The 13,991-nt window shown below is 48.5% G+C and overlaps 2 protein-coding genes across 2 annotated transcripts in view; both read left to right on the top strand.

The window, feature by feature from the left end:
* Positions 1 to 13,991, top strand: part of LOC139550071 (ubiquitin carboxyl-terminal hydrolase 33-like) — a 570,053-nt gene that overhangs the window by 127,186 nt on the left and 428,876 nt on the right. The gene's annotated exons all lie outside the window — the stretch shown is intronic.
* zzz3 (zinc finger, ZZ-type containing 3) overlaps positions 1 to 13,991 on the top strand; it is a 65,215-nt gene that overhangs the window by 44,399 nt on the left and 6,825 nt on the right. The window contains exons 6-11 of the mRNA XM_071360676.1: positions 297 to 368; positions 2,986 to 3,087; positions 4,245 to 4,340; positions 9,190 to 9,339; positions 11,667 to 11,801; positions 12,324 to 12,424. Of these exons, the coding sequence (XP_071216777.1) occupies positions 297 to 368; positions 2,986 to 3,087; positions 4,245 to 4,340; positions 9,190 to 9,339; positions 11,667 to 11,801; positions 12,324 to 12,424 (656 nt within the window). The remainder of the gene's footprint in view (positions 1 to 296; positions 369 to 2,985; positions 3,088 to 4,244; positions 4,341 to 9,189; positions 9,340 to 11,666; positions 11,802 to 12,323; positions 12,425 to 13,991) is intronic.

The raw sequence follows: 13,991 nt of genomic DNA, 5'->3' as shown, positions 1-13,991 counted from the left end.
GTCTCTCTCTAACCTGTCTGTCTGTCTACCCGTCTCTCTCTAACCTGTCTGTCTGTCTACCCGTCTCTCTCTAACCTGTCTGTCTGTCTACCCGTCTCTCTCTAACCTGTCTGTCTGTCTACCCGTCTCTCTCTAACCTGTCTGTCTACCCGTCTCTTTCTAACCTGTCTGTCTACCCGTCTCTCTCTCTAACCTGTCTGTCTGTCTACCCGTCTCTCTCTCTAACCTGTCTGTCTACCTGTGTCTCTCTAACCTGTCTGTCTGTCTACCCGTCTCTCTCTAACCTGTCTGTCCAGATGATCCGAGGGCGGCTGTGTCACCAGAGTAAACCTGACACCTTTAACCAGCTGTGGACCGTGGAAGAACAGGTACTGACAAGTGTGTGTGTGTGTGTGTGTGTGTGTGTGTGTGTGTGTGTGTGTGTGTGTGTGTGTGTGTGTGTGTGTGTGTGTGTGTGTGTGTGTGTGTGTGTGTGTGTGTGTGTGTGTGTGTGTGTGTGTGTGTGTTTTGTTATTCTTTTTTTTGTTTTTACCAGAGATCAGATCAAATGTGTGTGTCTGTGGTCTTTCTACTGTCTCTCTCTACCTGCTGTCTCTAATTCTGAATGGTCGGCTATGAAAAGCCAACTGACATTTACTCCTGCTGACCTGTTGCACCCTCTACAACCACTGTGATTATTATTATTTGACCCTGCTGGTCATCTATGAACTAGAGGTCGACCGATTTATGATTTTTCAACGCCAATACCGATTATTGGAGGACCAAAAAAAGCAGATACCGATTAAAATCGGCCAATTTTTATATATATATTTGTAATAATGACAAGTACAATGAACACTTTTATTTTAACTTAATATAATACATGAAAAAAAATCTATTTAGTCGCAAATAAATAATGAAACATGTTCAATTTGGTTTAAATAATGCAAAAACAGTGTTGGAGAAGAAAGTAAAAGTGTAATATTTGCCATGTAAAAAAGCTAACGTTTAAGTTCCTTGCTCAGAACATGAGAACATATGAAAGCTGGTGGTTCCTTTTAACATGAGTCTTCAATATTCCCAGGTAAGAGGTTTTAGGTTGTAGTTATTATAGGACTATTTCTCTCTATACCATTCGTATTTCATATACCTTTGACTATTGGATGTTCTAATAGGTACTTTAGTATTGCCATTCTAATCTCAGGAGTTGATAGGCTTGAATTCATAAACAGCGAAGAGCTGCTGGCAAACGCAGTAAAGTGCTGTTTGAATGAATGCTTACGAGCCTGCTGCTGCCTACCACCGTTCAGTCAGACTGCTCTATCAAATATCAAATCATAGACTTAATTATAATATAATAAACACAGAAATACGAGCCTTAGGTCATTAATATGGTCGAATCCGGAAACTATCATTTCGAAAACAAAACGTTTCTTCTTTCAGTGAAATCTGGAACCCTTCCGTATTTTATCTAACGGGTGGCATCCAAGTCTAAATATTCCTGTTACATTGCACAACCTTCAATGTTATGTCATAATTATGTACAATTCTGGCAAATTAATTAGTCTTTGTTAGGAAGCAACACAGTTCGCAGCGAGCCAGGCGGCCCAAACTGCTGCATATACCCTGACTCTGCGTGCACGCAGGAGAAGTGACAGAATTTCCCTGGTTAATATTGGCTGCAAACATGCATTTATTTTAACTAAATATGTAGGTTTTAAAAAATATATACTTCTGTGTATTGATTTTAAGAAAGGCATCAATGTTTATGGTTAGGTACATTTGTGTGCTTTTTTCGTGAATGCACTTTTGTTAAATCATCACCTTTTTCGCGAAGTTGAATTAGACGGTGATTCGATGATAAATTAACAGGCACCACATTGATTATATGCAACGCAGGACAAGCTAGTTAACCTAGTAATATCATCTATGTGTAGTTAACTAGTGATTACGTGAAGATTGATAGTTTTTTTTATAAGATAAGTTTAATGCTAGCTAGCAACTTACCTTGGCTCCTTGCAGCCACAAGGTCCTTTTGATGCTGCACTCGTGTAACAGGTGGTCAGCCTGCCACGCGGTCTCCTCGTGTTGGTCAGCCTGCCACGCGGTCTCGTCGTGTTGGTCAGCCTGCCACGCGGTCTCCTCGTGTTGGTCAGCCTGCCACGTGGTCTCCTCGTGTTGGTCAGCCTGCCACGCGGTCTCCTCGTGTTGGTCAGCCTGCCACGCGGTCTCCTCGTGTTGGTCAGCCTGCCACGCGGTCTCCTCGTGTTGGTCAGCCTGCCACGCGGTCTCCTCGTGTTGGTCAGCCTGCCACGCGGTCTCCTCGTGTTGGTCAGCCTGCCACGCGGTCTCCTCGTGTTGGTCAGCCTGCCACGCGGTCTCCTCGTGTTGGTCAGCCTGCCACGCGGTCTCCTCGTGTTGGTCAGCCTGCCACGCGGTCTCCTCGTGTTGGTCAGCCTGCCACGCGGTCTCCTCGTGTTGGTCAGCCTGCCACGCGGTCTCCTCGTGTTGGTCAGCCTGCCACGCGGTCTCCTCGTGTTGGTCAGCCTGCCACGCGGTCTCCTCGTGTTGGTCAGCCTGCCACGCGGTCTCCTCGTGTTGGTCAGCCTGCCACGCAGTCTCCTCGTGGATTGCAATATAATCGGCATCCAAAAAGGCTGATTACCGATTGTTATGAAAACTTGAAATCGGCCCTAATTAATCGGCCATGCCCTGTACTCTGTTATAATCTCCATCCGGCTCAGCCAGAAGAGGACTGGCCACCCCTCATAGCCTGGTTCCTCTCTAGGTTTCTTCCTAGGTTCTGGCCTTTCCAGGGAGTTTTTCCTAGCCACCGTGCTTCTACACCTGCATTGCTTGCTGTTTGGGGTTTTAGGCTGGGTTTCTGTATAAGCACTTTGAGACATCACCTGATGTAAGAAGGGCTTTATGAATAAATTTGATTGATTTTCCCTCTCTGTGTGTGTGTGTGTGTGTGTGTGTGTCTGTCTGTCTCTGTCTGTGTAGAAAAAGCTGGAGCTTCTTCTACTGCAGTTTCCTCCTGAGGAGGTGGAGTCTAAACGCTGGCAGAAGATAGCTGACGCCCTGGGAAACAGGACCGCTAAACAGGTCTCACACACACACACACACACACACACACACACACACACACTGAGATACACACTTACATTTCAAAGGTATGTGTGAGCAGGTCCTCAGAGAAACAGGTAATATAACACACTGATCTGGGTACAGGTCAGAGAAACAGGTTAATATAACACACTGATCTGGGGACAGGTCAGAGAAACAGGTTAATATAACACACTGATCTGGGTACAGGTCAGAGAAACAGGTTAATATAACATACTGATCTGGGTACAGGTCAGAGAAACAGGTTAATATAACACCCTGATCTGGGTACAGGTCAGAGAAACAGGTTAATATAACATACTGATCTGGGTACAGGTCAGAGAAACAGGTTATATAACATACTGATCTGGGTACAGGTCAGAGAAACAGGTTATATAACATACTGATCTGGGTACAGGTCAGAGAAACAGGTAATATAACATACTGATCTGGGTACAGGTCAGAGAAACAGGTAATATAACACTGATCTGGGTACAGGTCAGAGAAACAGGTTAATATAACACACTGATCTGGGTACAGGTCAGAGAAACAGGTTAATATAACACACTGATCTGGGTACAGGTCAGAGAAACAGGTTATATAACATACTGATCTGGGTACAGGTCAGAGAAACAGGTAATATAACACTGATCTGGGTACAGGTCAGAGAAACAGGTTAATATAACACACTGATCTGGGTACAGGTCAGAGAAACAGGTTAATATAACATACTGATCTGGGTACAGGTCAGAGAAACAGGTAATATAACACACTGATCTGGGTACAGGTCAGAGAAACAGGTTATATAACATACTGATCTGGGTACAGGTCAGAGAAACAGGTAATATAACATACTGATCTGGGTACAGGTCAAAGAAACAGGTTAATATAACACACTGATCTGGGTACAGGTCAGAGAAACAGGTTAATATAACATACTGATCTGGGTACAGGTCAGAGAAACAGGTAATATAACACACTGATCTGGGTACAGGTCAGAGAAACAGGTTAATATAACATACTGATCTGGGTACAGGTCAGAGAAACAGGTAATATAACATACTGATGTGTGTGTGTGTGTGTGTGTGTGTGTGTGTGTGTGTGTGTGTGTGTGTGTGTGTGTGTGTGTGTGTGTGTGTGTGTGTGTGTGTGTGCAGGTGGCCAGCCGCGTACAGAAGTACTTCATCAAACTGACTAAAGCAGGAATCCCTGTTCCTGGGAGGACTCCCAACATGTGCATGTACAGCAAGAAGGTATCTAGATATTCTCAAACCTCTCCTCTCCCCAGACATTTTGTTGTTGCTCTGAACTGGCTTACCTTTGTTCTACTAACCAGCAGTGGGGTCCGTAACCAGTGGGTTTAGTTAAATAACCAGCGGTGGGGTCCGTAGCCAGTGGGTTTAGTTAAATAACCAGCGGTGGGGTCCGTAGCCAGCGGTGGGGTCCGTAACCAGTGGGTTTAGTTAAATAACCAGCGGTGGGGTCCGTAGCCAGTGGGTTTAGTTAAATAACCAGCGGGTTTAGTTAAATAACCAGCGGTGGGGTCCGTAACCAGCGGTGGGGTCCGTAACCAGTGGGTTTAGTTAAATAACCAGCGGTGGGGTCCGTAGCCAGTGGGTTTAGTTAAATAACCAGCGGTGGGGTCCGTAGCCAGTGGGTTTAGTTAAATAACCAGCGGTGGGGTCCGTAACCAGTGGGTTTAGTTAAATAACCAGCGGTGGGGTCCGTAGCCAGCGGGTTTAGTTAAATAACCAGCGGTGGGGTCCGTAGCCAGCGGGTTTAGTTAAATAACCAGCGGTGGGGTCCGTAACCAGTGGGTTTAGTTAAATAACCAGCGGTGGGGTCCGTAACCAGCGGGTTTAGTTAAATAACCAGCGGTGGGGTCCGTAACCAGTGGGTTTAGTTAAATAACCAGCGGTGGGGTCCATAACCAGTGGGTTTAGTTAAATAACCAGCGGTGGGGTCCGTAGCCAGTGGGTTTAGTTAAATAACCAGCGGTGGGGTCCGTAACCAGCGGGTTTAGTTAAATAACCAGCGGTGGGGTCCGTAACCAGCGGGTTTAGTTAAATAACCAGCGGTGGGGTCCGTAACCAGTGGGTTTAGTTAAATAACCAGCGGTGGGGTCCGTAACCAGTGGGTTTAGTTAAATAACCAGCGGTGGGGTCCGTAACCAGCGGGTTTAGTTAAATAACCAGCGGTGGGGTCCGTAGCCAGTGGGTTTAGTTAAATAACCAGCGGTGGGGTCCGTAACCAGCGGGTTTAGTTAAATAACCAGCGGTGGGGTCCGTAACCAGTGGGTTTAGTTAAATAACCAGCGGTGGGGTCCGTAACCAGCGGGTTTAGTTAAATAACCAGCGGTGGGGTCCGTAACCAGTGGGTTTAGTTAAATAACCAGCAGTGGGATCCGTAGCCAGTGGGTTTAGTTAAATAACCAGCGGTGGGGTCCGTAACCAGCGGGTTTAGTTAAATAACCAGCAGTGGGATCCGTAACCAGCGGGTTTAGTTAAATAACCAGCGGTGGGGTCCGTAACCAGTGGGTTTAGTTAAATAACCAGCGGTGGGGTCCGTAACCAGCGGGTTTAGTTAAATAGCCAGCGGTGGGGTCCGTAACCAGCGGTGGGGTCCGTAACCAGTGGGTTTAGTTAAATAACCAGCGGTGGGGTCCGTAGCCAGTGGGTTTAGTTAAATAACCAGCGGTGGGGTCCGTAGCCAGCGGTGGGGTCCGTAGCCAGCGGGTTTAGTTAAATAACCAGCGGTGGGGTCCGTAACCAGCGGTGGGGTCCGTAGCCAGCGGGTTTAGTTAAATAACCAGCGGTGGGGTCCGTAGCCAGTGGGTTTAGTTAAATAACCAGCGGTGGGGTCCGTAACCAGCGGGTTTAGTTAAATAACCAGCGGTGGGGTCCGTAACCAGCGGTGGGATCCGTAGCCAGTGGGTTTAGTTAAATAACCAGCGGTGGGGTCCGTAACCAGTGGGTTTAGTTAAATAACCAGCGGTGGGGTCCGTAGCCAGTGGGTTTAGTTAAATAACCAGCGGTGGGGTCCCTAACCAGTGGGTTTAGTTAAATAACCAGCAGTGGGGTCCGTAACCAGCGGGTTTAGTTAAATAACCAGCGGTGGGGTCCGTAACCAGTGGGTTTAGTTAAATAACCAGCGGTGGGGTCCGTAACCAGTGGGTTTAGTTAAATAACCAGCGGTGGGGTCCGTAACCAGCGGTGGGGTCCGTAACCAGTGGGTTTAGTTAAATAACCAGCGGTGGGGTCCGTAACCAGTGGGTTTAGTTAAATAACCAGCGGTGGGGTCCGTAACCAGCGGTGGGATCCGTAGCCAGTGGGTTTAGTTAAATAACCAGCGGTGGGGTCCGTAACCAGTGGGTTTAGTTAAATAACCAGCGGTGGGGTCCGTAGCCAGTGGGTTTAGTTAAATAACCAGCGGTGGGGTCCCTAACCAGTGGGTTTAGTTAAATAACCAGCAGTGGGGTCCGTAACCAGCGGGTTTAGTTAAATAACCAGCGGTGGGGTCCGTAACCAGTGGGTTTAGTTAAATAACCAGCGGTGGGGTCCCTAACCAGTGGGTTTAGTTAAATAACCAGCGGTGGGATCCGTAACCAGTGGTGGGGTCCATAACCAGTGGGTTTAGTTAAATAACCAGCGGTGGGGTCCGTAACCAGTGGGTTTAGTTAAATAACCAGCGGTGGGGTCCGTAGCCAGTGGGTTTAGTTAAATAACCAGCGGTGGGGTCCGTAACCAGTGGGTTTAGTTAAATAACCAGCGGTGGGGTCCCTAACCAGTGGGTTTAGTTAAATAACCAGCGGTGGGGTCCCTAACCAGTGGGTTTAGTTAAATAACCAGCGGTGGGGTCCATAACCAGTGGGTTTAGTTAAATAACCAGCGGTGGGGTCCCTAACCAGTGGGTTTAGTTAAATAACCAGCGGTGGGGTCCGTAACCAGTGGGTTTAGTTAAATAACCAGCGGTGGGGTCCGTAGCCAGTGGGTTTAGTTAAATAACCAGCGGTGGGGTCCGTAGCCAGCGGGTTTAGTTAAATAACCAGCGGTGGGGTCCGTAACCAGTGGGTTTAGTTAAATAACCAGCGGTGGGGTCCGTAGCCAGCGGGTTTAGTTAAATAACCAGCGGTGGGGTCCGTAGCCAGTGGGTTTAGTTAAATAACCAGCGGTGGGGTCCGTAACCAGTGGGTTTAGTTAAATAACCAGCGGTGGGGTCCGTAGCCAGCGGTGGGGTCCGTAGCCAGTGGGTTTAGTTAAATAACCAGCGGTGGGGTCCGTAGCCAGTGGGTTTAGTTAAATAACCAGCGGTGGGGTCCGTAACCAGTGGGTTTAGTTAAATAACCAGCGGTGGGGTCCGTAGCCAGTGGGTTTAGTTAAATAACCAGCGGTGGGGTCCGTAACCAGTGGGTTTAGTTAAATAACCAGCGGTGGGGTCCGTAACCAGCGGTGGGGTCCGTAGCCAGCGGGTTTAGTTAAATAACCAGCGGTGGGGTCCGTAACCAGTGGGTTTAGTTAAATAACCAGCGGTGGGGTCCGTAGCCAGCGGGTTTAGTTAAATAACCAGCGGTGGGGTCCGTAACCAGCGGGTTTAGTTAAATAACCAGCGGTGGGGTCCGTAACCAGTGGGTTTAGTTAAATAACCAGCGGTGGGGTCCGTAACCAGTGGGTTTAGTTAAATAACCAGCGGTGGGGTCCGTAGCCAGTGGGTTTAGTTAAATAACCAGCGGTGGGGTCCGTAACCAGTGGGTTTAGTTAAATAACCAGCGGTGGGGTCCGTAACCAGTGGGTTTAGTTAAATAACCAGCGGTGGGGTCCGTAACCAGTGGGTTTAGTTAAATAACCAGCGGTGGGGTCCGTAACCAGCGGTGGGGTCCGTAACCAGTGGGTTTAGTTAAATAACCAGTGGTGGGATCCGTAACCAGTGGGTTTAGTTAAATAACCAGTGGTGGGATCCGTAACCAGTGGGTTTAGTTAAATAACCAGCGGTGGGGTCCGTAGCCAGTGGGTTTAGTTAAATAACCAGCGGTGGGGTCCGTAACCAGTGGGTTTAGTTAAATAACCAGCGGTGGGGTCCGTAACCAGTGGGTTTAGTTAAATAACCAGCAGTGGGGTCCGTAACCAGCGGGTTTAGTTAAATAACCAGCGGTGGGGTCCGTAACCAGTGGGTTTAGTTAAATAACCAGCGGTGGGGTCCCTAACCAGTGGGTTTAGTTAAATAACCAGCGGTGGGGTCCGTAACCAGTGGTGGGGTCCATAACCAGTGGGTTTAGTTAAATAACCAGCGGTGGGATCCGTAACCAGTGGGTTTAGTTAAATAACCAGCGGTGGGATCCGTAACCAGTGGTGGGGTCCATAACCAGTGGGTTTAGTTAAATAACCAGCGGTGGGATCCGTAACCAGTGGGTTTAGTTAAATAACCAGCGGTGGGGTCCGTAACCAGCGGTGGGGTCCGTAACCAGTGGGTTTAGTTAAATAACCAGCGGTGGGGTCCGTAACCAGTGGGTTTAGTTAAATAACCAGCGGTGGGGTCCGTAACCAGTGGTGGGGTCCGTAACCAGTGGGTTTAGTTAAATAACCAGCGGTGGGGTCCGTAACCAGCGGTGGGGTCCATAACCAGCGGGTTTAGTTAAATAACCAGCGGTGGGGTCCGTAACCAGTGGGTTTAGTTAAATAACCAGCGGTGGGGTCCGTAACCAGTGGGTTTAGTTAAATAACCAGCGGTGGGGTCCGTAACCAGCGGGTTTAGTTAAATAACCAGCGGTGGGGTCCGTAACCAGTGGGTTTAGTTAAATAACCAGCTGTGGGGTCCGTAACCAGCGGTGGGGTCCGTAACCAGTGGGTTTAGTTAAATAACCAGCGGTGGGGTCCGTAGCCAGTGGGTTTAGTTAAATAACCAGCGGTGGGGTCCGTAACCAGCGGGTTTAGTTAAATAACCAGCGGTGGGGTCCGTAACCAGCGGGTTTAGTTAAATAACCAGCGGTGGGGTCCGTAACCAGCGGTGGGGTCCGTAGCCAGTGGGTTTAGTTAAATAACTAAGAGACGTGGCTAATCTGTAATCATAAATAATCTGTAATCATAAGTAATCTGTTGTTGTCTGTAGGTGTCCAATAAGAGGCAGCACCACCTGAACAAGCACCTGTACCGACCGTCTACCTTCCTGACGTCATATGAGCCTCCTGTTTATATGGATGAAGAGGATGAGAGAGCGGCCTACTATAGCTCCCTGCAGGACCCCGATGGAGACGACACGGTACGACACACTGACCACACGATACGACACGCTGACCAGACGATACGACACACTGACCAGACGATACGACACACTGACCACACGGTACGACACGCTGACCAGACGATACGACACACTGACCACACGGTACGACACGCTGACCAGACGATACGACACACTGACCACACGATACGACACGCTGACTACACGGTACCACACACTGACCACACGGTACGACACACTGACCACACGGTACGACACACTGACCTATAGCTCCCTGCAGGACCCCGATGGAGACGACACGGTACGACACACTGACCAGACGATACCACACACTGACCACACGGTACCACACACTGACCACACGATACGACACACTGACCAGACGATACGACACACACTGACCACACGGTACGACACACACTGACCACACGGTACACCACACTGACCAGACGATACGACACACACTGACGACACGGTACGACACACACTGACCACACGGTACACCACACTGACCAGACGATACCACACACTGACCACACGGTACGACACGCTGACCAGACGATACCACACACTGACCACACGGTACCACACACTGACCACACGGTACGACACGCTGACCAGACGATACGACACACTGACCACACGATACGACACGCTGACCAGACGATACGACACACTGACCACACGGTACGACACACTGACCACACGGTACGACACGCTGACCAGACGATACGACACACTGACCACACGATACGACACGCTGACCAGACGATACGACACACTGACCACACGGTACCACACACTGACCACACGGTACGACACGCTGACCAGACGATACGACACACTGACCACACGATACGACACGCTGACCAGACGATACGACACACTGACCACACGGTACGACACACTGACCACACGGTACGACACGCTGACCAGACGATACGACACACTGACCACACGATACGACACGCTGACCAGACGATACGACACACTGACCACACGGTACCACACACTGACCACACGGTACGACACACTGACCACACGGTACGACACACTGACCACACGGTACGACACACTGACCACACGATACGACACGCTGACCACACGATACGACACGCTGACCAGACGATACGACACACTGACCACACGGTATCACACACTGACCACACGGTACCACACACTGACCACACGGTACGACACACTGACCACACGGTACGACACACGCTGACCAGACGATACGACACACTGACCACACGGTACGGCACACTGACCACACGGTACCACACACACTGACCACACGGTACCACACACTGACCACACGGTACCACACACTGACCACACGGTACGACATACTGACCACACACTGACCACACGGTACGACACACTGACCACACGGTACGACACACTGACCACACGGTACGACACACTGACCACACGGTACGGCACACTGACCACACGGTACGGCACACTGACCACACGGTACGACACACACTGACCACACTCCTCTCTCTCTCTCTCTCTCTCTCTCTCTCTCTCTCTCTCTCTCTCTCTCTCTCTCTCTGTCTCTCTCTCTCTCTCTCTCTGTCTCTCTCTGTCTCTCTCTCTCTGTCTCTCTCTCTGTCTCTCTCTGTCTCTCTCTGTCTCTCTCTCTCTGTCTCTCTCTGTCTCTGTCTCTCTCTGTCTCTCTCTGTCTCTGTCTCTCTCTGTCTCTCTCTCTGTCTCTCTCTCTCTCTCTGTCTCTGTCTCTCTCTATCTCTCATTTCCATCTGCTTCTGATGTCTGTAACCTTTAAGACCCAGCTGGTCGCTGTGCCCTGCCGGGAGCCACACGTGCTGTGAAAGTGCGTCAGCAGCTAAGCTCAGACAGTCATTCAGGAAGCAGGGTGTTTGTCTTTAGTCTTGACCGTTCCTGTCACTACTAACACTCCTTTTCAGAAACCTGACTCTTAGTCTGTCATACTAAAGAGTGTGTGTGTGTGTGTGTGTGTGAGGACTGGCCACCCCTCATAGCCTGGTTCCTCTCTAGGTTTCTTCCTAGGTTTTGGCCTTTCTAGGGAGTTTTTCCTAGCCACCGTGCTTCTACACCTGCATTGCTTGCTGTTTGGGGTTTTAGGCTGGGTTTCTGTACACCACTTCGAGATATTAGCTGATGTACGAAGGGCTATATAAATAGATTTGATTTTGTGTGTGTGTGTGTGTGTGTGTGTGTGTGTGTGTGTGTGTGTGTGTGTGTGTGTGTGTGTGTGTGTGTGTGTGTGTGTGTGTGTGTGTGTGTGTGTGTGTGTGTGTGTGTGTGTGTGTGTGTGTGTGTGTGTGTGTGTGTGTGTGTGTGTGGTGTGTGTCCAGGATGAGGAGGGTGTACCTGTGGAGTTGAGACACCTGCCGGAGTACAAGGAGCTTCTGGAGCTGAAGAGAATGAAGAAACACAAACTGCAGGAGATCCAGGCTGAGAGTAGCATGGCCCTGCACCATGGATACAAGGTACACATCACCGTGGATACAAGGTACACACATCACCGTGGATACAGGGTACACACATCACCGTGGATACAAGGTGAGAGTAGCATGGCCCTGCACCATGGATACAAGGTACACACATCACCATGGATACAAGGTACACACATCACCGTGGATACAGGGTACACACATCACCGTGGATACAAGGTGAGAGTAGCATGGCCCTGCACCATGGATACAAGGTACACACATCACCATGGATACAAGGTACACACATCACCGCTAAGACCTGTTAGTCATGACACACACAGATTAACATACAGACACGGATGCACTTATACCACACCCCCTTGGGCCTTATTGCTATTATAAACTAGTTACCAACAGAAATTGAACAGGAAACTAGTATTCTTACGTCATACCTGTGGTATATTGTCTGATATACACAAGGCTGAAAATGCTGTTTCAGCCAATCAGCATCCAGGACCCATACTTCCCGGTTTATAGTGGCATGTTAACCATGTGCTTCTGTGTCTCTCTCTGCAGTGTGACGTGTGTGGTGTGGAGCCTATCCAGGGGTTGCGGTGGCATTGTCAGGACTGTCCCTCAGACAACGCCGTGGACTTCTGTTCCAACTGCTCCGACTGGTGAGTCCTGCCTGGCTGGGGGCTCTGTTCATCAGGCTAGAAATGGGTTAAAACGTTGTTGTTTTTAAACACAGCGAAACAGGCGCTATGTATTGACTGAGGTCTGTTCAGTAGGACCCAAACAGGACTATGTATTGACTGAGGTCTGTTCAGTAACAGGACTATGTATTGACTGAGGTCTGTTCAGTAACAGGACTATGTATTGACTGAGGTCTGTTCAGTAACAGGACTATGTATTGACTGAGGTCTGTTCAGTAACAGGACTATGTATTGACTGAGGTCTGTTCAGTAACAGGACTATGTATTGACTGAGGTCTGTTCAGTAACAGGACTATGTATTGACTGAGGTCTGTTCAGTAACAGGACTATGTATTGACTGAGGTCTGTTCAGTAACAGGACTATGTATTGACTGAGGTCTGTTCAGTAACAGGACTATGTATTGACTGAGGTCTGTTCTGTAACAGGACTATGTATTGACTGAGGTCTGTTCAGTAACAGGACTATGTATTGACTGAGGTCTGTTCAGTAACAGGACTATGTATTGACTGAGGTCTGTTCTGTAACAGGACTATGTATTGACTGAGGTCTGTTCAGTAACAGGACTATGTATTGACTGAGGTCTGTTCTGTAGCAGGACTATGTATTGACTGAGGTCTGTTCAGTAAGAACCAAACAGGACTATGTATTGACTGAGGTCTGTTCAGTAACAGGACTATGTATTGACTGAGGTCTGTTCTGTAACAGGACTATGTATTGACTGAGGTCTGTTCAGTAACAGGACTATGTATTGACTGAGGTCTGTTCTGTAACAGGACTATGTATTGACTGAGGTCTGTTCAGTAACAGGACTATGTATTGACTGAGGTCTGTTCAGTAACAGGACTATGTATTGACTGAGGTCTGTTCAGTAACAGGACTATGTATTGACTGAGGTCTGTTCTGTAACAGGACTATGTATTGACTGAGGTCTGTTCTGTAACAGGACTATGTATTGACTGAGGTCTGTTCAGTAACAGGACTATGTATTGACTGAGGTCTGTTCAGTAACAGGACTATGTATTGACTGAGGTCTGTTCTGTAACAGGACTATGTATTGACTGAGGTCTGTTCAGTAACAGGACTATGTATTGACTGAGGTCTGTTCTGTAACAGGACTATGTATTGACTGAGGTCTGTTCAGTAAGAACCAAACAGGACTATGTATTGACTGAGGTCTGTTCAGTAACAGGACTATGTATTGACTGAGGTCTGTTCTGTAACAGGACTATGTATTGACTGAGGTCTGTTCAGTAACAGGACTATGTATTGACTGAGGTCTGTTCAGTAACAGGACTATGTATTGACTGAGGTCTGTTCAGTAACAGGACTATGTATTGACTGAGGTCTGTTCAGTAACAGGACTATGTATTGACTGAGGTCTGTTCAGTAACAGGACTATGTATTGACTGAGGTCTGTTCTGTAACAGGACTATGTATTGACTGAGGTCTGTTCAGTAACAGGACTATGTATTGACTGAGGTCTGTTCAGTAACAGGACTATGTATTGACTGAGGTCTGTTCAGTAAC

This window comes from Salvelinus alpinus, chromosome 23 (genome assembly GCF_045679555.1).
Source record: "Salvelinus alpinus chromosome 23, SLU_Salpinus.1, whole genome shotgun sequence".
NCBI classification, from domain to species: domain Eukaryota; kingdom Metazoa; phylum Chordata; class Actinopteri; order Salmoniformes; family Salmonidae; genus Salvelinus; species Salvelinus alpinus.
This window is presented reverse-complemented; position numbering and strand designations above follow the sequence as displayed.